The sequence below is a fragment of the Pleurodeles waltl genome, chromosome 9 (assembly GCF_031143425.1).
Source record: "Pleurodeles waltl isolate 20211129_DDA chromosome 9, aPleWal1.hap1.20221129, whole genome shotgun sequence".
Lineage (NCBI taxonomy): Eukaryota > Metazoa > Chordata > Amphibia > Caudata > Salamandridae > Pleurodeles > Pleurodeles waltl.
Genome location: NC_090448.1, coordinates 10,116,531 through 10,141,912, shown reverse-complemented (window position 1 = coordinate 10,141,912; position 25,382 = coordinate 10,116,531). Strand labels below are relative to the sequence as shown.

The following is a 25,382-nucleotide window of genomic DNA, read 5'->3' as shown; positions in this document are numbered from 1 at the left end:
TATTTTCCAGAATACCACCACCAAAAATGTGAAATTTGGTGAAATATGGTGATAGCATCAAGTGCAGAGCATCTCACAGCTGCCAGATTAAAGTACTGCAAAGCACCAATCAATACCATGGACACAAAGCGGTCTTTGCTGCCATGCTGATTTCGGGTTTTGCGATAATTCTTCCCTACACATCACACATCAGTTTTCATTTTCTTGTAAATTCCAGCAGGAGATTTGGAGCCTTGTGTACATCACACAATGTATTCATTGCTGCTTCTATGCACACATAGGTGCATATGTAGAAGAGCTTATACCTGCTCCTGAACCTCTAAACATCAAGACAACATTTGCAGACGTCACCACAAGATAACTGCGCACATCAGAACCAATTAAGAATCACTGATTCTATGCACATATGGGTATTTATATGGAGGGGCTCTCTTCAGCTGACTCAACCTTACCAAGTGACATGTGCATGTGTGTTTACATAAGGTCATTTCAGTTTTTATTATAAAACAAAATAATACAGTTCCTCCTTTCAACCTTTGTCCCATCTCTCCTCTCTCTGACTCATCCCAAACCTGTCTGACTACTAGGAACCTCCAAACTTCCTTCTCAAAGTCCCCTCCTTCTTAACTCATGACCCCAACTAAGAGATGAGCACTACTTACAAAAAACAACTTGCTACTTCCCCTCTCTAATCCATTCTGATCAGTCTGTCCCTGTTCTAAACTAGTAAACACACAAGAAACCAAGAGCACAAGCCTAGCACAACTGATGCACAAAGGAATGAAAACAATTACTAATCCTATTAACAATGAACCTGTAATCATGGGCTCTGGAATAGTGTGCTACTCACCACCAAGCGCTTCAAAGCCTCTTCAGGCGTAGTAAGCGCTATATAAATACAATTTACAATTTCACTTGATGTAAATGTGAAAAAAGTACATTGTACCTCAAAACAATAAAAGCCGGATCAATGCTAGACTTTCTGCATAAACACCTACTTTAAATTAACATCCATCAATTTAAATGTGACCATTTACGTTGTAAATATCTGTCCTAAAAAAGTAGGCTGGAGCAGCCCTTGTGGACTGGACACCCTGGCACAAACCTGTCTGTGGTTCGATATAAGAATTGCTTCTTTTATCGCTAAAATAAAATAAAAACATTGTTGTAAAAATACACACATTATTTAGCTTATAGTACAGCAACATTTGAAAATCTGAGTTTATAAAATACAACTTTAAATCTCAATATATTATCTTCCTATGCATGTATATCTTCTCTATGTACTCATGTATCTATATATGTATTACTTTACTCCTACTGCAGAAGAAGAAAACAAACCTTTGACTCCCTCCAACGCACTATGCTATATCTCACACTACACCTCTCTCAATATGGCCTCTACCTCTGCTCTGTGGCTCATCCAACCTCGTTCTACCCCCATGATCTGTAAAATAACCCGTTCTGGACTCTTCCCTCCTCTGTCCCTTCTTGGATCACCCCCTCCTCATTTTTTTACTACGATCATCCCAGTGCTTAATTTGTAAATAAAAACCTGCCGGTGCCCAAAGCCTTCCTCTGAAATACGCGGCTGCTGCAATTAAATGTGGGAACACAGAATACTGAGGCGGCGCAATCCTGAAGCCATCTCGAGCCTCTTCAATCTATTTAATGCCACTCCCCGCCCCTTCAGCTCACTCTAGAAGCTTTCTACTTTCTCCCTTTGTGACGTTTATATGTTTTTCTCTTCCTCCGTCTTTCCCATATGTGTCTTTTGCTCGCAGCAAATGCTTGATGTAGAAGACTAAGCACCAGCCCTCAAAAATAAGTGCCGGTGCTCAGCACCGGAAACAACAAGCACAAATTAAGCACTGGATCACCCAAACAACCCTTTCTAAAGTCTTCCCTCAGTATCCCTCCTTTGACTCATCCCAAACTTCATTTTACTAGTATGATCTCCCTAATCCATTTCTGGAGACTCTTCCTTCCTCCATCTCTCCTTTCACTCATCCCAAACCTCATCGTATTACTACTATGATCTTCCAAATGTATCCTATACAATCCAACTAACAGACTCACGTGTCCACTGCTCGCATTAACTCATATTTTCCTATACTAATCCACCACTAACACCTTTTGGGGTCCTGGGGTAGAGTGCTACTTGTGAAAAGGGCTTTGACGTCTCGTCAGGGGTAGTAAGCACTATATAAACACAATTACGTTCACAGTTCCGGGTTATAATCCTGTGTGCTCCTTCCTTGCAGGGGACATCTTCATTGTAAAAGCAGAGGACAGAAAACAAGCATTGCTCTATGGCGTCTTCACCACATCGAGGTAAGGTCCCTGCTCGCCGTTGTGAGCCAAGATCGCGTCAATTAACCGAAACCTCGCGCGGAATTAAATCTTACCTTTTATCATTTCTGGATGTGATCTGCTTGATTAGTTAAATTATGTATCCGTCTGAATTTCGAGGGGATTATCGAGTCCTTCTCTTCTCAGACATACATTAAGCCAATGCCTCTGATTTTTGCAGGAAACATCTCCAAGATTTACAGTGGCAATAAAAGAGAACAGAGGAGTAGTAACAACACAGATAGTAATGAAAGAAACTAAAAGCAAATTACTGCAAATGCACGATTAAAGAGTATAAACTGTCTGCATGTCTCCAACCAAGAAGATAGCTACCAACCCAAAAATATTTGGAGAATTTAATTATGGAAATGTTCCAAACCAATATATTTTACTCTCTGGAGGGTTTATCCAACCAACTGCACCAAGGAATGTGCAGGCGGCGGAAAAAAACCTATCCCAGAACAGAGAAACAAAGCACCCCGTGTGAAGGTTAGAATAAGCCCAATCCTAGAACAGGGAAACAAAGCACCCGGTGTAAAGGTTTGAAAAAGCCCAATCCTAGAACAGAGGAACAAAGCACCCGGTGTGAAGGTTAGAAAAAGCCCAATCCTAGAACAGGGAAACAAACCACCCGGTGTGAAGGTTATTAAAAGGCCAATCCTAGAACAGAGAAACAAACCACCCCGTGTGAAGGTTAGAAAAAGCCCAATCCTAGAACAGAGGAACAAAGCACCCCGTGTGAAGGTTAGAATAAGCCCAATCCTAGAACAGGGAAACAAAGCACCCGGTGTAAAGGTTTGAAAAAGCCCAATCCTAGAACAGAGAAACAAAGCACCCCGTGTGAAGGTTAGAAAAAGCCCAATCCTAGAACAGAGGAACAAAGCACCCGGTGTGAAGGTTAGAAAAAGCCCAATCCTAGAACAGGGAAACAAAGCACCCCGTGTGAAGGTTAGAAAAAGCCCAATCCTGGAACAGGGAAACAAAGCACCCGGTGTGAAGGTTAGAAAAAGCCCAATCCTGGAACAGAGGAACAAAGCACCCGTTGTGAAGGTTAGAAAAAGCCCAATCCTAGAACAGAGGAACAAAGCACCCGGTGTGAAGGTTAGAAAAAGCCCAATCCTAGAACAGAGAAACAAAGCACCCCGTGTGAAGGTTAGAAAAAGCCCAATCCTAGAACAGAGGAACAAAGCACCCGGTGTGAAGGTTAGAAAAAGCCCAATCCTAGAACAGGGAAACAAAGCACCCCGTGTGAAGGTTAGAAAAAGCCCAATCCTGGAACAGGGAAACAAAGCACCCGGTGTGAAGGTTAGAAAAAGCCCAATCCTGGAACAGAGGAACAAAGCACCCGGTGTGAAGGTTAGAAAAAGCCCAATCCTAGAACAGAGGAACAAAGCACCCGGTGTGAAGGTTAGAAAAAGCCAAATCCTAGAACAGGGAATCAAAGCACCCGGTGTGAAGGTTAGAAAAAGCCCAATCCTAGAACAGAGAAACAAATCACCTGGTGTGAAGGTTAGAAAAAGCCCAATCCTAGAACAGGGAAACAAAGCACCCGGTGTGAAGGTTAGAAAAAGCCCAATCCTAGAACAGGGAAACAAAGCACCCGGTGTGAAGGTTAGAAAAAGCCCAATGCACCCAGTGTGAAGGTTAGAAAAAGCCCAATCCTAGAACAGGGAAACAAAGCACCCGGTGTGAAGGTTAGAAAAAGCCCAATCCTGGAACAGGGAAACAAAGAACCCGGTGTGAAGGTTAGAAAAAGCCCAATCCTAGAACAGGGAAATAAAGCACCCCGTGTGAAGGTTAGAAAAAGCCCAATCCTAGAACAGGGAAACAAAGAACCCGGTGTGAAGGTTAGAAAAAGCCCAATCCTAGAACAGGGAAACAAAGCACCCGGTGTGAAGGTTTGAAAAAGCCCAATGCACCCGGTGTGAAGGTTAGAAAAAGTCCAATCCTAAAACAGGAAAACAAAGCACCCGGTGTGAAGGTTAGAAAAATCCCAATCCTAGAGCAGGGAAACAAAGAACCCGGTGTGAAGGTTAGAAAAAGCCCAATCCTAGAACAGAGGAACAGAGCACCCGGTGTGAAGGTTAGAAAAATCCCAATCCTAGAACAGGGAAACAAAGAACCCGGTGTGAAGGTTAGAAAAAGCCCAATCCTAGAACAGGGAAACAAAGAACCCAGTGTGAAGGTTAGAAAAATCCCAATCCTAGAACAGGTAAACAAAGAACCCGGTGTGAAGGTTAGAAAAATCCCAATCCTAGAACAGGGAAACAAAGAACCCGGTGTGAAGGTTAGAAAAAGCCCAATCCTAGAACAGAGAAATAAAGCACCCCTTCAGGTCTCAGGTTAGGGGTGTGAGTGTTGTTTTCAGGCCTTGGCAGCAGATAGCTTTCAGTCAGTGCTTAATTTGTAAATAGAAAAGTGCCGGTGCTCAGAGCTCTCCTCTGAAACACGCGGCTGCTGCAGTTAAATGTGTGAGCACAAAATACGGAGGCGGCGTAATCCTGAAGCCATCTCGGGCCTCTTTAACCCATTTAAAGCCACTCCCAGCGCTTCAGCTCACTCTTGCAGCTTTCTACTTTCTCTTTTTGTGACGCTTTTTCGTTTTTCCCTTTCTCCGTCTTTCCCATATGTGTCTTTTGCTCGCAACAAATGCTTGAGGCAGAAGAATAAGCCCCGGCCCTCAAAAATAAGTGCCAGTGCTCTGCCCCGGAAACAACAGGCACAAATTAAGCACTGCTTTCAGGTGTTGTTTCTCAAGAGCCTGCTGTAAGCAGTCCCTGCCCTGTCAACAGTCTTTGGGTCAGCCACTAGTTACCATTGTTTGACTTTCATGTCAGTGTCCTTTGTTTATTTCTCATTCACTGTCTTTCTTTCCTCTTCAGGTCTCCAAAGTGGCATGCCCTCTTTACCGTCCTTTTCATTGGATGGCTTGTGTCCTTCCACTGATCACAAAAGGGAATGCCCTCTTTACCGTCCTTTTCATTGGATGGCTTGTGTCCTTGCTCACATTCAAGGAACTACTTTTTCTTTTACGTTAAATGCTTCATCGGACTGCATGTGTTTTCTTGCTGTCCACCTTGTGTGCCGTTTCCCACTCAAATCTCTGCCCCAAGCTCTCTGTGCTTCTGCTCCCAGCCCCACGGCAGGCTATTGCAATCTGGCACAGTTTTTTCGCACTTTTTGTATGTTTTTAATTTACTTTTCCAAGACTGGGTGTCAGCAATCTTGAAACGTTAAAAAAACAAACAAAAACAAACTGGATTCCATATCATGACATTTGTATATGATGAACAGCATCAGCAAAAAGCATTGGCAAAGCTAACAGATTATAAACAACTAGGGTGTGTCGTTCCGTTAATCCACCAACACTACACGCATGTCAATGGAATTCTGTGCAGTCAAAAAGGGCATCCTTTATAAGGTGCACTTACCCTCACCCACCGAAGTGGCATGTTTGTTCATCGGGCCTTGCTCCTCGCTGGGCGGGTGCAGCTATACCCAGTGGGTCTCTCTAGGGGGCTCTTTGCTGGGGATTGTTTAATGACTCTGTCTGGTGTTGTCCAGACAGTAGGTGGATGCCCTTCACTAAATTCAGGAGGGGATGTGGTAGGTTGGGAAGGTGATTAGACTAAAATTGCCTTTGGGTTGCCATCTGCCAGATTTTTAATATCAAAGGTAATTTATGCCCAGATTAAAATGTGTGAACCAACAGAGGGAAGAATGAACCGTAGGTTCAGTGAAAGGTTAACATGATTTCCTGCCTAAAGTTTATTGTTATAGTAGATGAAGAATTCTCACATTTGAGTTCTTGAGCCAATAAGAGCCATACTCATAGATAAATGGACATGGAGCCTCTTCTCAATGTAGTGGTAATTCGATCCTGGAGAAGCTTTACGTATTCACCTGCACGCTCCCATGGTGTCTGGGCATCCAGGTGTGAGATTTCTTCATCTACTATCACAGGAGAAATGATTATAATCACCAGTAGAATAAGTACCAGTTTTTAGGGTCGAGCCTTCATCGCATGCGCTTGCGCATGCGTATCGCTTGCGAGACGCTTTAGTAGTTAGAAAAGGGCTCGGAGCCCCGTCCATGTCACGTCAGTGTCTTTCATTGGTTCGTGGGCTTACCTTTTAAAATCTGCTTTATTTCATTAGTGGAAAGCATGCATACGTCATGCCTTTTCCGGTGGCTAGCCCTCCTAGAGCGCAGCGACCAAGTACTGGAAACATGTGAGGCTCGCTGTTTTTTGTCCAGTTTGTGGACTACTTTTTATCTTTTTTCACAGCGCGATCTCGTCTGGCAGAAGTAGAGCGCTTTGCATGACATTGACCCTGCTACATAGTTAATTGCACTTTTGCCGGTTACATAGATAATTGCACTTTTGCCGATAGGTTTCACTATGAGTGAGCTGTAGCAGCGCCATCACCCTTTTTTTCCATTTAATGTGGCAAGAAAAATCTGGTTGGTAGTTTACAACCGCTAATAGCTCAAACTCGGAGAAATGCGAGACCCGTTGCATTGCAAATGCTTGTTCAATATTGCATCCAACTCTGGGTAGATTAGGGCACTAACCTCAAGTCCTGAAGAACTGCCACTGACTCATTCGAGCATATTGGCCAAGAAACATGTTGACTTTTTCACTGAACCTAGGGTTACTTATTCCTCCTTTTCATTCACAGATCATTTTAATCTTGGTCTGAGTTACATTTGATATTAAAATGTTGGTGTTCATTCAATACGTAGAACGTGGCATAGCGGCCTGCCTGCTGACTTTTGAGCTGGAGGAACCAAGTTTGAGTCTCGGCGTAGCCTCAACGTCCTGGGATTGTGGGCAAATCAGTTAATCTTCCGTGCCTACAATTCAGTGCCTTGAGACCCTCATGGTTGATTTGCTGCACTTCACAAATCCTGAATGTATTTATTTTATTTAACCATCTTCTCACCCCTGCACCCCTCCTGAATTTAGTGTACGGCATCACTTTACTATCTGTCCTATACCGGACAGAGTGATTAAATTACCTCTGGCAAGGAGCCCCCGAGAGGGCCTACTGGGTATTGCAGCACCCACCCACCGAGGAGCACGGCCCGATGATGAAGCATGCCACTTCAGTCGGAGAGGTTCAGTGTATCTTATAAAGGATGCCTAATTCACTAAGTAGGTTTCCAGTGACGTCAATGTAGGGTTCGCGAATCAACAGAACGGCACTCCCTAGTTGCTTATGACTAGTCAGTTCTGGGGGGACGAGTGCTCGCCCACACAATCTCTTCTCCATCCCGTTCTGTATTTGTGGAAAGCAAATAAGTCTGCATTAGCAAAGCCAAAAGGTGAGACCTGTTTGCCTTGCCAAAGCTTGTTGATGCTGTGTTTTACATGCATATATTGAAAGAACAGCTCTCTAAAATACATTTTAGATGCAGCTCCACATGGAGTGGGTAAGAGTCTGAGGGTAGCCTGTCCACACTAGCAGATTTTGTGAAAACAGTGTCAAAGATCACACAGAACACCAGGAATGTCCCATATGAGTATTCAAAACAAGTTGCTTTTCATGAAAAAAGAGTCATATTCAAACATACGTTTGTGTCCAATCTGAAAAACATGTTAGTGTTCTGTTAATGGGAAGGCTGCTTTCAGGGGCAAGAAGAGGGAAACTCACATTTCCTTCAAAAATACTTCCACAGATGGTAAAGTGCTTGAATATCTGATTCCAGCAGGAAAAATGTGCAACAAGAAATGTTATCACAGTGAGAGTGCTAAGAGGCATTATGTTATGTCATATGATATGTTATATCATATGTTATGTTATGTCATGTTATGTCATATGTGATGTGATGTCATATGTGATGTCATATTATGTCATATGATATGTTATATCATATGTTCTGTTAGATCATGTTATGTCATATGTGATGTGTCATGTTATGTCATATGTTATGTTATATCATATGTTATGTCATGTTATGTCATATGTGAGGTGTCATGTTATGTCATATGTTATGTTATGTTCTGTTATGTCATATGTTCGTTATGTCATGTGTGATGTGATATTATGAGTATTTATACTGCGCATGGCTGTCCAGGTAACGGCTTCCCATGGTGCCTGGTGCATCAGTGAAGGAATAGCTCCTCTTGCCTGACAGCCAGGCATGTAGCTGTTTCCTAAAGCTGCGATGAAGTGATGCATTCCTAAGGGGAGTGGGAAGTTCATTCCAAAGCCTTGGTGCCATAGCACAGAAGGGCCCACCTCCCTGTGTAACCAGCTTCAGTCATGGAACCGCAGCCAGGCTGAGACCTGCGGGGTGTAAGACTCTACTTGGATAGTAGAGATCAAGCAATGGAAACAAGCCTGGTCCGGCTGTCTTATTGAAGATTCCACAGGCCAAGCATAGCGCCTTGAATCCAATGTGCTTCTCCGTTGGGAGCCAGGGTACGGTGCGGAGCTCCTGAGGACCAGAGCATGTTGTCGGTATCTGGCAGAGCATCCTGGCTGCCACGTTGTGGATGATCCACAGTACGAGACTTCACGTAGCCAGGAGCGCCCACATACAGAATATTGTAATGATCCTGCGACTGAATGATCATATTTCAGACTGATGGGGCGATGGGTCCCAAGACCTTTCTCAAGCTTCTTAATAGGGCTAAGCAGCAGGATGTCAGGGTTTTAGTTTGTGCTTCTAAAGCGAGCTTGTCATTCACCCAAACTGCCAGGATCTTAACTGTGGATTTAGGTTCGTGGGGTGCACCCAGCGTTTTAGGCCACCAATGTGCGCCCCATTCTGAAGAGTGTTTTTCCAGCAATAGAATCTATGTTTTATTATCAACACTAACTAATTATTAGCAGTAACTCATTAACAGCAGTTACCCATTATCAGCAGTTACTCATTATCAGTACTAACTCGTTATCAACAGTAACTCATTATGACTAGTAACTCGTTATTAGCAATAACTCATTATCACTAGTAACTCATTAACAGCAGTAACTCCTTGTAAGCAGTAACTCATTATCAGTAGTGACTCATTATTATCAGTAACTCATTATCAGTAGTAACTCATTATTAGCAGTAACACATTTTCAGTAGTAACTCATTATTAGCAGTAACTCATTATCAGTAGTAACTCATTATCAGCAGTTACACATTATCAGTAGTAACTCATTATCAGCAGTAACTCATCAGTAATAACTCATTATCAGTAGTAACTCAGCAGTTACTCATTATCAGTAGTAATGAGTCACTGCTTTTAATAATAATGATGTGCAACTGAAACCACTGCTATCAGAAATAGGGTACAAGGACAGCTTGCGGATTGTACACAGTGTGCCTAGAAACCTATAGTGCTTGCGAATTATGAGTTGGGGTAAGCAATTATTTTTCTAATATTGCGTGAGTAGAAATAGCGCCATCAAGTTTACATAGAAGGAAAAACAACTGCCTCGAGGAGCTGTGTGCCATGAGAAACACTGTCCTCAGAAAAAAATGTGCCAAATAAATACTGTCATTGGGAACCTTGTGAATGGAAATAATTGAATAAGATTAAAAGTACAAGGAGAAATATTACACTGTGGAATAAGTTGCCAGAAGAAATCAATCCTTTAGGGAAAAAGTGTGAGTACAAGATTGCCATCAGGAGTAATATGTGAGTGAAAATACTATAATCCATATTAATGTGCCAGGAGAAATGCCTCATAGTAAGTATGAGTCTGGACATACACTAATGACGCGCTCCTATCACTCCTGGTCATTCCTGCTGGAAAATGTTGCTTCCCAGTAGTAACTATTACTGTTCCAGTGAGTAAAGCCTTCAGTGGAGCAGCAGAAGGGAGGATAATGCCAACCGAGTACTGTCCAGGAAGCATGATGCTTCCAGAAGGGGTGTCCTAGGAGAAGCAATAAAAACAGTGTCCTGTACTGGGGAAGAATTTTACTTTAGGAAATACTGTGCCAGAAGACCGATGATATCAGAGTCCGATACTAGTAGCGTAGTTCCTTCTGAAATACTGTGCCAGAAGACCTGATGATATCAGAGTCCGACACTAGTAGCGTAGTTCCTTCTGAAATACTGTGCCAGAAGACCTGATGATATCAGAGTCCGACACTAGTAGCGTAGTTCCTTCTGAAATACTGTGCCAGAAGTCCTGATGATATCAGAGTCCGACACTAGTAGCGTAGTTACTTCTGAAATTCTGTGCCAGAAGACCTGATGATATCTGAGTCCGAAACTAGTAGCGTAGTTCCTTCTGAAATACTGTGCCAGAAGACCTGATGATATCAGAGTCAGACACTAGTAGCGTAGTTCTTTCTGAAATACTGTGCCAGAAGACCTGATGGTATAAGAGTCTGACACTAGTAGCGTTGCTCTTCTGAAATACTGTGCCAGAAGACCTGATGATATCAGAGTCCGATACTAGTAGCGTAGTTCCTTCTGTAATACTGTGCCACAAAACATGATGGTATCAGATTCCGATACAGTAGTGTAGTTCCTTCTGAAATACTGTGCCAGAAGACTGATGATATCAGAGTCCGACACTAGTAGCGTAGTTCTTTCTGAAATACTGTGCCAGAAGACCTGATGATATCAGAGTCCCACACTAGTAGCGTAGTTCCTTCTGAAATACTGTGCCAGAAGACCTGATGATATCAGAGTCTGATACTAGTAGCGTAGTTCCTTCTGTAATACTGTGCCAGAAAACATGATGATATCAGATTCCGATACAGTAGTGTAGTTCCTTCTGAAATACTGTGCCAGAAGACCGATGATATCAGAGTCCTATACTAGTAGCGTAGCTCCTTCTGAAATACTGTGCCAGAAGACCTGATGATATCAGAGTACGATACTAGTAGCGTAGTTCCTTCTGAAATACTGTGCCAGAAGAACTGATGATATCAGAGTCCAGTACTAGTAGCGCAGATCCTTCTGAAATACTGTGCCAGAAGACCGATGATATCAGAGTCTGATACTAGTAGCGTAGTTCCTTCTGAAATACTGTGCCAGAAGAACTGATGATATCAGAGTCCGATACTAGTAGCGTAGTTCCTTCTGAAATACTGTGCCAGAAGACCTGATAATATCAGAGTACGATACTAGTAGCGTAGTTCCTTCTGTAATACTGTGCCAGAAGACCTGATGATATCAAAGTCCGATACTAGTAGCTTAGTTCCTTCTGAAATACTGTGCCAGAAGACCTGATGATATCAGAGTCCGATACTAGTAGCGTAGTTCCTTCTGAAATACTGTGCCAGAAGACCTGATAATATCAGAGTACGATACTAGTAGCGTAGTTCCTTCTGTAATACTGTGCCAGAAGACCTGATGATATCAAAGTCCGATACTAGTAGCTTAGTTCCTTCTGAAATACTGTGCCAGAAGACCTGATGATATCAGAGTAAGATACTAGTAGCGTAGTTCCTTCTGAAATACTGTGCCAGAAGACCTGATGATTTCAGAGTCCGATACTAGTAGCGTAGTTCCTTCTGTAATACTGTGCCAGGAGATCCAATGATATCAGAGTATCATACTGGTAGCATAATTATTTCTGTAATACTGTTCCAGGAGAACCGATAATATCAATGTGCTGTACTGGTAAAGCAATGCTTTCTGTAACACTGAGCCAGGAGAAGGAATACAAAACTGTCCTTTACTGGGGGAGAACTTAACTTGAAGAAATACTGTATCTGGAGACCTAATGATATCAGAGTCCCATACTAGTAATACAACGCTTTCTGTAATACTGTGCCAGGAGACCTGATGATATCAGAGTCCGATACTAGTAGCGTAGTTCCTTCTGTAATACTGTGCCAGAAGACCTGATGATATCAGAGTCTGATACTAGTAGCGTAGTTCCTTCTGTAATACTGTGCCAGAAGACCGGATGATATCAGAGTGTGATACTAGTAGCGTAGCTCCTTCTGTAATACTGTGCCAGAAGACCTGATGTTATCAGAGTCCGATACTAATAGCGTAGTTCCTTCTGTAATAGTGTGCCAGAAGACCTGATGATATCAGAGTCCGATACTAGTAGCATAGTTCCTTTTATTAATACTGTGCCAGAAGACCTGATGATATCAGAGTCCGATGCTAGTAGCGTAGTTCCTTCTGTAATACTGTGCCAGGAGACCTGATGTTTTCAGAGTCCGATACTAGTAACGTAGTTCCTTCTGTAATACCGTGGCAGGAGACCCGATGATATCAGAGTCCGATACTAGTAGCGTAGTTCCTTCTGTAATACTGTGCCAGAAGACCTGATGATATCAGAGTCCGATACTAGTAGCATAGTTCCTTCTGTAATACTGTGCCAGGAGACCTAATGATATTAGAGTAAGATACTAGTAGCATAGTTCCTTCTGTAATACTGTGCCAGAAGACCTGATGTTATCAGAGTCCGATGCTAGTAGCGTAGTTCCTTCTGTAATACTGTGCCAGGAGACCTGATGTTATCAGAGTCCGATGCTAGTAGCGTAGTTCCTTCTGTAATACTGTGCCAGGAGACCTGATGTTTTCAGAGTCCGATACTAGTAACGTAGTTCCTTCTGTAATACCGTGGCAGGAGACCCGATGATATCAGAGTCTGATACTAGTAGCGTAGTTCCTTCTGTAATACTGTGCCAGAAGACCTGATGATATCAGAGTCCGATACTAGTAGCATAGTTCCTTCTGTAATACTGTGCCAGGAGACCTAATGATATCAGAGTAAGATACTAGTAGCATAGTTCCTTCTGTAATACTGTGCCAGAAGACCGATGATATCAGAGTCTGATACTAGTAGCATAGTTCCTTCTGAAATACTGTGCCAGGAGACCTAATGATATCAGAGTAAGATACTAGTAGCGTAGTTCCTTCTGAAATACTGTACCAGAAGACCTGGTGATACCAGAGTCCGATACTAGTAGCGTAGTTCCTTCTGAAATACTGTGCCAGAAGACCGATGATATCAGAGTCTGATACTAGAAGCGTAGTTCCTTCTGTAATACTGTGCCAGAAGACCTGATGATATCAGAGTCTGATACTAGTAGCGTAGTTCCTTCTGTAATACTGTGCCAGAAGACCGGATGATATCAGAGTCTGATACTAGTAGCGTAGCTCCTTCTGTAATACTGTGCCAGAAGACTTGATGTTATCAGAGTCCGATACTAATAGCGTAGTTCCATCTGTAATACTGTGCCAGAAGACCTGATGATATCAGAGTCCGATACTAGTAGCATAGTTCCTTCTGTAATACTGTGCCAGGAGACCTAATGATATCAGAGTAAGATACTAGTAGCATAGTTCCTTCTGTAATACTGTGCCAGAAGACCGATGATATGAGAGTCTGATACTAGTAGCATAGTTCCTTCTGAAATACTGTGCCAGGAGACCTAATGATATCAGAGTAAGATACTAGTAGCGTAGTTCCTTCTGAAATACTGTACCAGAAGACCTGGTGATATCAGAGTCCGATACTAGTAGCGTAGTTCCTTCTGAAATACTGTGCCAGAAGACCGATGATATCAGAGTCTGATACTAGAAGCGTAGTTCTTTCTGTAATACTGTGCCAGAAGACCGATGATATCAGAGTCCGATACTAGTAGCGTAGTTCCTTCTGTAATACTGTGCCAGAAGACCGATGATATCAGAGTCTGATACTAGAAGCGTAGTTCCTTCTGTAATACTGTGCCAGAAGACCTGATGATATCAGAGTCTGATACTAGTAGCGTAGTTCCTTCTGTAATACTGTGCCAGAAGACCGGATGATATCAGAGTCTGATACTAGTAGCGTAGCTCCTTCTGTAATACTGTGCCAGAAGACTTGATGTTATCAGAGTCCGATACTAATAGCGTAGTTCCTTCTGTAATACTGTGCCAGAAGACCTGATGATATCAGAGTCCGATACTAGTAGCATAGTTCCTTCTGTAATACTGTGCCAGGAGACCTAATGATATCAGAGTAAGATACTAGTAGCATAGTTCCTTCTGTAATACTGTGCCAGAAGACCGATGATATGAGAGTCTGATACTAGTAGCATAGTTCCTTCTGAAATACTGTGCCAGGAGACCTAATGATATCAGAGTAAGATACGAGTAGCGTAGTTCCTTCTGAAATACTGTACCAGAAGACCTGGTGATATCAGAGTCCGATACTAGTAGCGTAGTTCCTTCTGAAATACTGTGCCAGAAGACCGATGATATCAGAGTCTGATACTAGAAGCGTAGTTCTTTCTGTAATACTGTGCCAGAAGACCGATGATATCAGAGTCCGATACTAGTAGCGTAGTTCCTTCTGTAATACTGTGCCAGAAGACCGATGATATCAGAGTCTGATACTAGAAGCGTAGTTCCTTCTGTAATACTGTGCCAGAAGACCTGATGATATCAGAGTCTGATACTAGTAGCGTAGTTCCTTCTGTAATACTGTGCCAGAAGACCGGATGATATCAGAGTCTGATACTAGTAGCGTAGCTCCTTCTGTAATACTGTGCCAGAAGACTTGATGTTATCAGAGTCCGATACTAAAAGCGTAGTTCCTTCTGTAATACTGTGCCAGAAGACCTGATGATATCAGAGTCCGATACTAGTAGCATAGTTCCTTCTGTAATACTGTGCCAGGAGACCTAATGATATCAGAGTAAGATACTAGTAGCATAGTTCCTTCTGTAATACTGTGCCAGAAGACCGATGATATGAGAGTCTGATACTAGTAGCATAGTTCCTTCTGAAATACTGTGCCAGGAGACCTAATGATATCAGAGTAAGATACTAGTAGCGTAGTTCCTTCTGAAATACTGTACCAGAAGACCTGGTGATATCAGAGTCCGATACTAGTAGCGTAGTTCCTTCTGAAATACTGTGCCAGAAGACCGATGATATCAGAGTCTGATACTAGAAGCGTAGTTCTTTCTGTAATACTGTGCCAGAAGACCGATGATATCAGAGTCCGATACTAGTAGCGTAGTTCCTTCTGTAATACTGTGCCAGAAGACCGATGATATCAGAGTCCGATACTAGTAGCGTAGTTCCTTCTGTAATACTGTGCCAGGAGACCCGATGATATCAGAGTCCGATACTAGTAGCGTAGTTCCTTCTGTAATACTGTGCCAGGAGACCCGATGATATCAGAGTTCTGTATTGGTAGAACAATGCTTTCTGTAATAACGTGTCCTGAGACCTGAGGATGTCAGAGTCCTGTACTGGAAGAACAATGTTTTCTGTAATACTGTGCCAGGAGTAGCAGTGAAATCAGAGTAGAACAATGTTTTTGCAATACTGTGCCCGGAGACACAATGGGATAGAATCCTCCATTGGTAGAGTAATTACTTCAAGGGAGTCTTCCTGTTGTGCAGTGCTCCATCGCTTTGCAGGTAGCTGTGTGTTGTGTCAGTCACATGCATACAGTAATGTTGTGCAAGGACTGAGATGCTGTCATTACTGCACAATCTGATGGTGCCAGAGGTTTCCACCGTTGGTACACATGGCTCACTTCTAGTACCGTCCACCCTAAGGGCCAAGGAGGAGGGTGAGCCTCGTCTCACTGATCAAGACACCCCCGTGTCGAGCAGTTCTAGACTCTCAGCCAGTATGATCCCCACCACCTGCCTCTCCTTGGGTTTGAAAAGAAATGACAATTCTCTTTGTAGTTTAGATCGTTGTTCTGCTGTCTAATGGCTTTTCTGAGGCGTGAACAACCCATATATCCTGCAATGTCATCACAAGCCCAGGGATTTTGGGGTGCAGCAAGGGAAAGTTACCTGGCCTCGGTGCTTAACTTGAGCCGGTGCTTGCAGGTGGGGTCCACCGGCACTCGTTTTTGTCTACATGCACTAATTTTTCCTCATCAGACTTTCACTCAAAGCAAGAGAGAGAAAAACACAAAAGGAGAAGAATTAGGAAGAGAAAGTTGGAAGCCAGGTACAAAATGAGACCGCAGGATCAGTGGCGTAGCGTGAGGGGTGCAGGGGGGGCCGGCCGCACCGGGCGCAACATCTGGGGGGGGGCGCGCTCGCACTCGCGCGTGCTAAAATCCACAGGATAGGGGGCACAAATTACTTGCCTTGCCCCGGGTGCTGACAACCCACGCTACGCCACTGCGCAGGATGAAAACAACCTGCAAGAGAGAGATAAGGAGGCGGGGAGGGTCCCTCGTGGGATCAAGTCAGGAGGAGGTGAAATCCATGTTTTCCTCTGGTGAATTGTAGCAGGTTTAACCTGCCAGAGTTGAATGATTGTCGAGTTATTTAACGCATCCGATAATTACCGTCAAACTCGTAATTCCGCCCCATGCATAAAAGGAGTTTAGAGCCGAAATATTAAGAGCAACTATCCTCAGGCCCTAGGGCTTCAGCACCGGGACGTACGTTTCTGTATCCTTTTACAAATTAAGCCCTGCCTGTGCCCCACTCTAAACAGGGCCACACACTCGAGCTAACAACAGATGAAAATCAAGGCTGGACTGGCCGCACCAGGCGTTGTTTCCCCAGGAGGCTGGAAGGGGGGGGGTGCTTTTGTTAATGGTGTGCTTTTGTAGCAGTGCAACAGTTTTAAAAGCACTGCAGAGTTCCTTGTATATCCAATAGTTTCCAGGTCAGTTGTGTTTTTTTCAGTCTTTCATGTTCTTAATTTTGCTACAAAGGGTTTGTTTGTGTAGAAATTGTTATTAGTAAAGTCAACACTAATTACTGTATTACGTTCCGAATCCTGAGTTTATCCATCCGCAGGCCATGCACTCTTAGATAATGCCACCAGTACAGATGACGTAAATCCTACACCTTGTACTCCCCTTTGTCTTATCTAACATTTCCTATAGACTGATTTACACACGTAAGATTCATTGTCTTTGTATGTGTGTGTGAGGTAAAGTGCTCCGACACACTACGCTGGTAAGAGAGGCGCTATAAAACAAATGACATAAAAATGAGAGAGGCGGTATGGAGAGATGAGAGGCAAAGTTAGAGTGTGAAGGTGGGAATCATTGAAGAGCCCCAATAAGGATTGCCCTATCCTGGAGCACTGTCAGCTGGCCATTTACTATGCTTCTTTAAAAACGAATACATTTGAATATTTAATAAAAAATGTGTTGTAGAATGCACTGTTTGTGCCATTTTCCCCCAAATGTTCTTTTGGTGGGGGGAATACCCCAAACCCCACTGTAGTGGCCAGGCTCGCTCGCTATGCACCCTACAAGGGGCTGCTGTGACAAATTTTGCCAGCGCTGCTTTGGGTTCCCAGTCCGGCCCTGAGGAAAAGACGAGTGAGGACTCACTTAAGAGGAAGAAAACAAGGTCTGGTCACGAGCGCCAGATTTTAGCCTCAGGTGTAGAGAGGGGCGGATTTGTTCTTCTAGTTTTGGGAGGAGAAGGTGCGTCTCCTCCTTGCAGCGGAGTCTGAGATGCAACTTGTCCCCAGAAGCTCCTGATGCCGCCTGACATGGCAATCCCACAAGGAGAGTTCCTTTGGTGCCCTGTAGATGGCGCCCCGAGCCCATGAGTGGGACAAAGCCACCTGCTGACATCTTTACTCAAGAGACTCAAGAGTAAACAACTCATCAGGGCTGGCAGGAGACCTGGGTGGGCTCTCTGGTTCTCCCTCACTGGCAGGGGCGGGGCTTGTGCCAGAGGAGGGCAAGGTGTGTCTTTGGGGGCTTCTTGGCCAGGCGCAGGTGTTTACCACAGTAGAGGGCAGACTCTGGAGGTGAAGTCGTTTTACAGAATTACCACCAGAAGTCTTCCACAGAGGAGGGACCAGACCTCTGCCAGCTCTGCTTTTCATTGCTGAGATCTCCGCCAATGCTGGTCTCTTTGGGCTCTAACTGTGAGTGAAACTGGAGGAGGAGAGGAGCCCTGGCGCGAGGGCCGGAGCCGCCAACTTTGGAACTCCCTCGAGTCTCGGCGTCGGCTCAACATCCTGTGATTCTGGGCAAATCGCTTACTCTCCGGTGCCCTTGGAAATAGTTACCTTGCATAAAGTAACTGATGATCGTGTACGGCTGAGATAAAGAAAAGGGGCGCCCCGTATAAAGGGGGACTCTGTATTCCAATGGAGCAGGGTATGAAGGACATAAATACATCACATGTTCCAAAGGCATCATTCAGGTGAAATATGCCATATTCGCAGGGATTTACAATTCAAAAGATCCTCCTGTCTCAGCAAAAGATCCTGGAATAGTTCAATTAATGATACAGGAAATCACATCAATAAACTGAGAGTTCCAATAGGGTAAAATGTGAAATGTGTTGGGGCGCAGTGAAGGTGAAAATAAGTGAAACAATTGTGCAGGAGAATGTGCGGTGTCTGTAAAAGAAAATAGTCTTAACCAATGGGACAACATTTTACAAAAGAAAAACCTAAAGCAAAACAAATCAGAATGGGTTTCTCAAAGTCCAATCATCAATGGAAATGTGGTTAACACAGAACAGTCGACGTTTCGACCCCTTAGAGGTTATTAAACAGGGTCTTTCTCAGGACAAAAGTACCACCCTAGAAAGAGAGAGGAATTGTCCCAATAAAATCAAGATGGCATGACAGAAGTAAAAACTCCTAAGGCTAATGTCGTCATAGCGCTCACCTGACCACAGGTAATAATGCGCCGCGATAGAGGACGGGCATGCTTGGTCTGATGGATACAGAGGTTTAAAAAGGCACGAGAGATGCACACCACTCATAAGTTAACCAGAGCCAGTGAGTCCACTTGCACAGTCTGGTACCAATGCCAAATAATTAAAAAACAGCCATGCTGATGTGAGACCAAATATTATTTACCACATACCAGTCTGCCGCAGTTTTCTACGATAAATACCTACATTTAAAGTGTCCTCGACCACAGATCTGTGGTAAAAAAAAAGGCAGGTTAGGCCCTCACATCTCTGAGAGCATCAAATCTGTGTCAAGGAATGTGTTTCTTTTAAGAAAAAAAAGCATTTTGGGCTCCACATGTAACATCTAAGATTCCTTTCTAAACCGCATGTACCCCGTTCCTACTTCCGCACATGTCTCATGGCCCCTCTGATTAACAGGACGTGATCTCTTGTGGCCCCAGTCCTTTCCCGCCCCCTGATTAGGGGCCCATGACACAGCTTCCCGAGCCTGCCAGGTCCTGCTGACAAGCTGGCCACGTGTCCTCACATCTGGAGTAAACACAGGTTTCACGAATCTTTCCTTTAGCGGTGGTAGAATTACAAAAACTGGGGTGAAGTAAAAATGTCATAATTAGCACTAATTGTGGAAGACATTGCACATCTGTATTGCTACATATCGGCGCCACATGTTCCTCACTTTGGCACTGGCAAACATGTACTTATTATTAGAGCATAAACCAGGGGGGCGCGTGTTAATATGCGGAGTAGCGAGGTGCGTGTCAATATGCGGAAAAGCAAAGTACGTGTTAAGATGCGGAGCAGCGAGGTGCTGGTTAATAAGCGGAGCAGCGAGGTGCGCGATAATATGATGAGAGCAGTTTAGTTGCTTTGGCTGACAGTGGTGGTTGAGTGGTGTAGTTTAGTTGCTTTGATTGACAGTGGTGCTGAGTGGTTGGCGCTGGGTTGTGGTCCACGAAGGAGCAGCCCTGAGGTTGAGTTGCTTTGGCTGACAGTGGTGGTGAGTGGTTGGTGCTGGGTGGCGGCCCAGGAAGGAGCAGTGGTGTAGTTTAGTTGCTTTGGCTAACAGTGGTGGGTGAGTGGTGTAGTTTAGTTGCTTTGGTTGACAGTGGTGGGTAAGTGGTGTAGTTTAGTTGCTTTGGCTGACAGTGGTGGGTGAGTGGTGTAGTTTAGTTGCTTTGGCTGACAGTGGTGGGTGAGTGGTGTAGTCTAGTTGCTTTAGCTGACAGTGGTGGGTGAGTGGTGTAGTTTAGTTGCTTTGGCTGACAGTGGTGGGTGACAGTGGTGGGTGAGTGGTGTAGTTTAGTTGCTTTGGCTGACAGTGGTGGGTGAGTGGTGTAGTCTAGTTGCTTTAGGTGACAGTGGTGGGTGAGTGGTGTAGTTTAGTTGCTTTGGCTGACAGTGGTGGGTGAGTGGTTGGTGCTGGGTGGCAGCCCAGGAAGGAGCAGTGGTGTAGTTTAGTTACTTTGGCTGACAGTGGTGGGTGAGTGGTGTAGTTTAGTTGCTTTGGCTGACAGTGGTGGGTGAGTGGTGTAGTCTACTTCCTTTGCATGACAGTGGTGGGTGAGTGGTGTACTTTAGTTTCTTTGGCTGACAGTGGTGAGTGAGTGGTGGGTGCTGGGTGGCGGTCTGTGAAGAAACAGTGTTGGAGGTTAGTTGCTTTGGCTGACAGTGGTGGGTGAGTGATTGCCGCTGGGTGGCGGCCCATGAAGGAGCAGTGCTGTGGTTTAGTTGGTTTGATTGACAGTGGTGGGTGACTGGCTTGTGCTGGGTGGTGGTCCGTGAAGAAGCAGTGGTGTGGGTTAATTGCTTTGGCTGACAGTGGTGGGTGAGTGGTTGGTGCTGGATGGCGGCCATGAAGGAGCAGTGCTGTGGTTTAGTTGGTGTGATTGACAGTGGTGGGTGATTGGTTGGTGCTGGGTAGCTGCCCATGAAGGAGCAGCCCTGAGGTTGAGTTGCTTTAGCTGACAGTGGTGGGTGAGTGGTTGCTGCTGGGTGGTGGTCTGTGAGAGAGCAGCCCTGAGGTTTAGTTGCTTTGGCTGACAGTGGTGGGTGAGTGGTTGGTGCTGGGTGGTGGCCCATGAAGGAGCGGTGGTGTAGTTTAGTTGCTTTGGCTGACAGTGGTGGGTGAGTGGTTGGCGCCACGTGGCGGCCCATGAAGGAGCGGTGGTGTAGTTTAGTTGCTTTGGCTGACAGTGGTGGTGAGTGGTTGGTGCTGGGTTGTGATCTGTGAAGGAGCAGTCCTGGGGTTTAGTTGGTGTGATTGACAGTGGTGGGTGAGTGGTTGGTGCTGGGTGGTGGTCTGTGAAGGAGCTCTGGCCCAGACCCCCATCCTCTCAGGGTGGGGGGCCTGATAGAGCCAGCTCTGGCCTGCAGAGTCCTGCCCTGGTGACCTTGAGTAATTCTGAAACAGATTGTTTTAAATACCATTTCTCTTTCATTTATTTTTAATAAAGGTGATGTTTAGAGTCTATTACAGGCACTTTGCAGACAAACGTTGTGCTGTGTTTCATGCAACGTCCGTAAAAAAAGATGTTTAGTTCACAGTAGGACGGCACATGTGAGAAATTTGAGGTCATCACAGAGATTATTTGCAGTAATATTAGTGAGCTGTTGCTGCTGAGTTACAGTATTAAAAGAACAGGTCACTATCCCTGAATATTAGATGTGATCATATTGAGAATGTGAAGGAGTGTGACCGTGCAGTGTCAGTGACTTGGCCAAAGGGAGCACGAAAGATATGGTATGGGACCATAAGTTTAAAGCTGCTCCTAACAGAGACCCCAGAAATGCGTTTGGTCCAAGACCCCCAAAAGTTTAAGATGTCCCTGCTGAGCTGCCAGGAGTCTGCTCTTGCAAATGAAGTGAAGGGTCAACCTTGGACCAGGATCACTTCCGCCTTCTTTGTAGGTGTTGATGACATCATCAATGCGCTGAGGTGCACGAGGGGACCTGCCACTCCCCCAGAGCATAGGTTTTACTTACTCTGTGTAGTACGTTGGATTAAAATGCCCCCAAGACTTTTCTGTCCCTGATTGGTTAGCACCTCAGGGGTCACCCACCCTTCTGAATCCGCCCCATCTGATCGACTTCTGCATATCTTGTGTAATCGCATCTGACGTCCCACCTACACCATGTGGTTCTTCACCCCAGAGATTCCCGCTGACCTATAACCTCATTGTATCTTGTTTCCTTGTAGTAACATCCTGAGTGGATCTGCTGTGTGTGTCTACACCCTGGAAGACATCGTGTCCACCTTTGAGGGCCAGTATGCCCACAAGGAGAGTCCAGACTTCAAGTGGACGCCGTACCAGGGCCGCGTTCCGTCTCCAAGACCGGGAACGGTGAGAGCCTATAGGCCATGGAGTGCACGCTGTCATTGCTGCTGTGGTCTGATTGCGTCTTTAGTCACTTGTGACGTGTAATGGACACACAGGCAAGATCAAACACACACTGTATGTTTAGTTTAAGCATGTTTTATTGAAAGGATGATCTTAAGTAGTAGCCAGGCAATATAATGCTACTGAACATATGAAAGATAATGCAGTCATGGTGCAGATACGCTTGAATGAGAGAAAGAAGAAACAGAGGGTATAATGCGTGGAGTAAAGCTTCAATAAAACACAAAAATAATAGAATAGAGAGAAAGGAGAGAGAAAAAGGAGAAAAAAATAGACTAACTGGATTAAGCACTGAAGTGGACGATTATAAAACCAAAGATTGTGAGCACTCTAAATGAGCATCCCTTATCATAATACGTCCATAAGGAAAAGTTCAGGGAGGGTTGGGAATATCTTCAGCAAAAATGTCAACTGATTTACTATGTAGCTTGAACTATCGAGAAACAATGCTAAAGGATTCCACAATAGTTCTCTCTTAAGAGCTAAGGAGGTTGGGGCCCTCTCTAATCTATGATTGGACCAAACAGCAATCCACCTGGCCTATATGAAACATGAAAACTGTTCTTCCAACCAGAGGTTGTTACTTGAAAGGCTAAGTCCTATCAAAGTGTCCAGTGATGGAGGTGGGCGCATTAGATGAGACCAAACTGGGGATAGGCTTCCTAACAAGTTATTAGATACATATAAAAAACATTGTTTGGGTAACATTTGCTGCTCTTGAGACAATATGCAAGTTAGACCAGATTTTATCCCGACACTGGGTGGATCATTGCACATGCAGACCATTTCCCCATTGCAATTCTAGAGCAGGTTTCTTCCTAGTAATGGAAAACACAACAAGGTGCTTGTATATACAAGAAGGTTTAGAAATATGTGATAATAAAGTAAAGGTCTTATGTTCATAATGAGATTATGCATTATCATCTTGTAAAAAAGATATAGAATCTTGAATATGTTGACTTAATTGCAGGTATGATTGGGGTAACTTAAAAAGTGCTGTAACATAGAATACACAAGAAAATTATCAATAAAAGTATTTGGTTAATTAGCTTAATAGCTTTATCTTTCCATGTTTTCGAAAAAAAAACTCTATTATTTATTTTAAGACATTATTTGTACCAAGGGAAGGAATTTATAAAATGTGTGCAGGATAAGGATTTTGGAAAAGACTAAGGCCCTCATTCCAACCCTGGCGGTCATGGACCACCAGGGTGGATGGACACGGAAGCACCGCCAACAGGCTGGCGGTGCTTCAATGCCCATTCTGACCGCGGCGGTAAAGCCGCGGTCAGAAAAGGGGATCCGGCGGTTTCCCGCCGGATTACCCCTGGCTGGGCTGAATCTCCATGGCGGCGCTGTTTGCAGCGCCGCCATGGAGATTCCAACCCCCTTCCCACCATCCTGTTTCTGGCGGTTTTTACCGCCAGGAACAGGATGGTGGGAACGGGTGTCGTGGGGCCCCTGGGGGCCCCTGCACTGCCCATGCCACTGGCATGGGCAGTGCAGGGGCCCCCTAACAGGGCCCCAGCATGATTTTCACTGTCTGCTTAGCAGACAGTGAAAATCGCGACGGGTGCAACTGCACCCGTCGCACCCCTGCAACACCGCCGGCTCCATTCGGAGCCGGCTTCTGTGTTGCAGGGCCTTTCCCGCTGGGCCGGCGGGCGCTCCATTGGCGGGCGCCCGCCGGCCCAGTGGGAAAGCCAGACCGCGGAGCAGCCAAATGGCGGTAACCGCATGGCGGAATGACCGCCTAAGTGCCAGATGTAGGAACACAGCAAATTGCGACTTGCAATTTGCGAGTCCGAGCGACTCGCAAATTGCAACTCGCAATTTGCAATGCAGAAAGGTGTCTCAGACACCTTCTGCGACTCGCTATGGGGTCGCAAAGACCCACCTCATTAATATTAATAAGGTGGGTCGCAATTTGCGACCCCATAGCGAGTCTGGGCACTCACAGGGATGGTGGCCTGCTGGACACAGCAGACCACCATGTCCGTGACTGCTTTTGCAATAAAGCAGTCTTTTTTTTCCAAAGTGTAGCCTGTTTTCCTTAAAGGAAAACGAGCTGCACTTTGAAAAAAAACCGAAACCTTTTGTTTCGGATTTTTTCAGGGCAGGTAGTGGTCCCTTGGACCACTGCCTGCTCTGCAAAAATATTTTCACGTCCAGTCACAAAGGGGAAGGGGTCCCATGGGGACCCCTTCCCGTTTGCGACTGGGTTACCATCCACTTCAAGTGGATGGTAACTGCGAGTCCATTGGAATAGCATAGCATTGCGAGTCGCAAATAGGAAGGGAACACCCCTTACTATTTGCAAGTCGGAAATGCATTTTGCGAGTCGGATCCGACTCGCAAAATGCATTTCTGCATTCCGGTGAGGCTTTTGCGACTCGCAAAAGGCGTTTTTCACCATTTACAATTCGCAAACGCTTTGCTACATCTGGCCCTAAGTTTTTTAAAGTTTATATGAGTGCGCAACAGAGGAGTGAGATAGAAAACTGGTTTTGGATGAGAATGACAACAATTCTGGAAAAGAAAATAGGAAAATGAAAGAGGACTCAATGAGAAGCCCTAGATTTTTAGTTACGTTACTTTTCTGCTAATGCTAATGGGAGGATTGTTTGAGACAAAAAGCATTATGGAATTCGAAAATAGACCTCACCAACATTTTCTTAATCATGACAAGGACATGCGGGTGTGTTTATTAATGAGAAAGGACTGAATCTTTCTTTTTGAAGAATTGCATTGGAACATGAAAAGGAATCAAGGAAATAATGTGCATAACATGTGGAGCAAGCATCATTTTAATGGAACTTAACCTTCCCCACCACAATAAAAATAAAGGGTTCCACTTAGTACGATTATTCCCTAATTTTTGTATTACTTCCTCAAAAGGTAACATAACGGTTATTTTAATAGATTTGGAAATCCACAAACACAAATATTTAATCTTTGTTGGACTCAACATGAAGTCTAAGTCCTTAAAACTTAGAGGCACAATGTGTTAAGATGCAAAATCTCAGGTTTATCTAAATTTAATTTGTATCCTGAGACACTGCGGAATTG

At 44.5% G+C, this 25,382-nt stretch overlaps 1 protein-coding gene across 1 annotated transcript in view; it reads left to right on the top strand.

Moving 5' to 3' along the window:
- Positions 1 to 25,382, top strand: part of LOC138258830 (semaphorin-3A-like) — a 248,405-nt gene that overhangs the window by 159,331 nt on the left and 63,692 nt on the right. The window contains exons 9-10 of the mRNA XM_069206102.1: positions 2,265 to 2,334; positions 22,112 to 22,256. Of these exons, the coding sequence (XP_069062203.1) occupies positions 2,265 to 2,334; positions 22,112 to 22,256 (215 nt within the window). The remainder of the gene's footprint in view (positions 1 to 2,264; positions 2,335 to 22,111; positions 22,257 to 25,382) is intronic.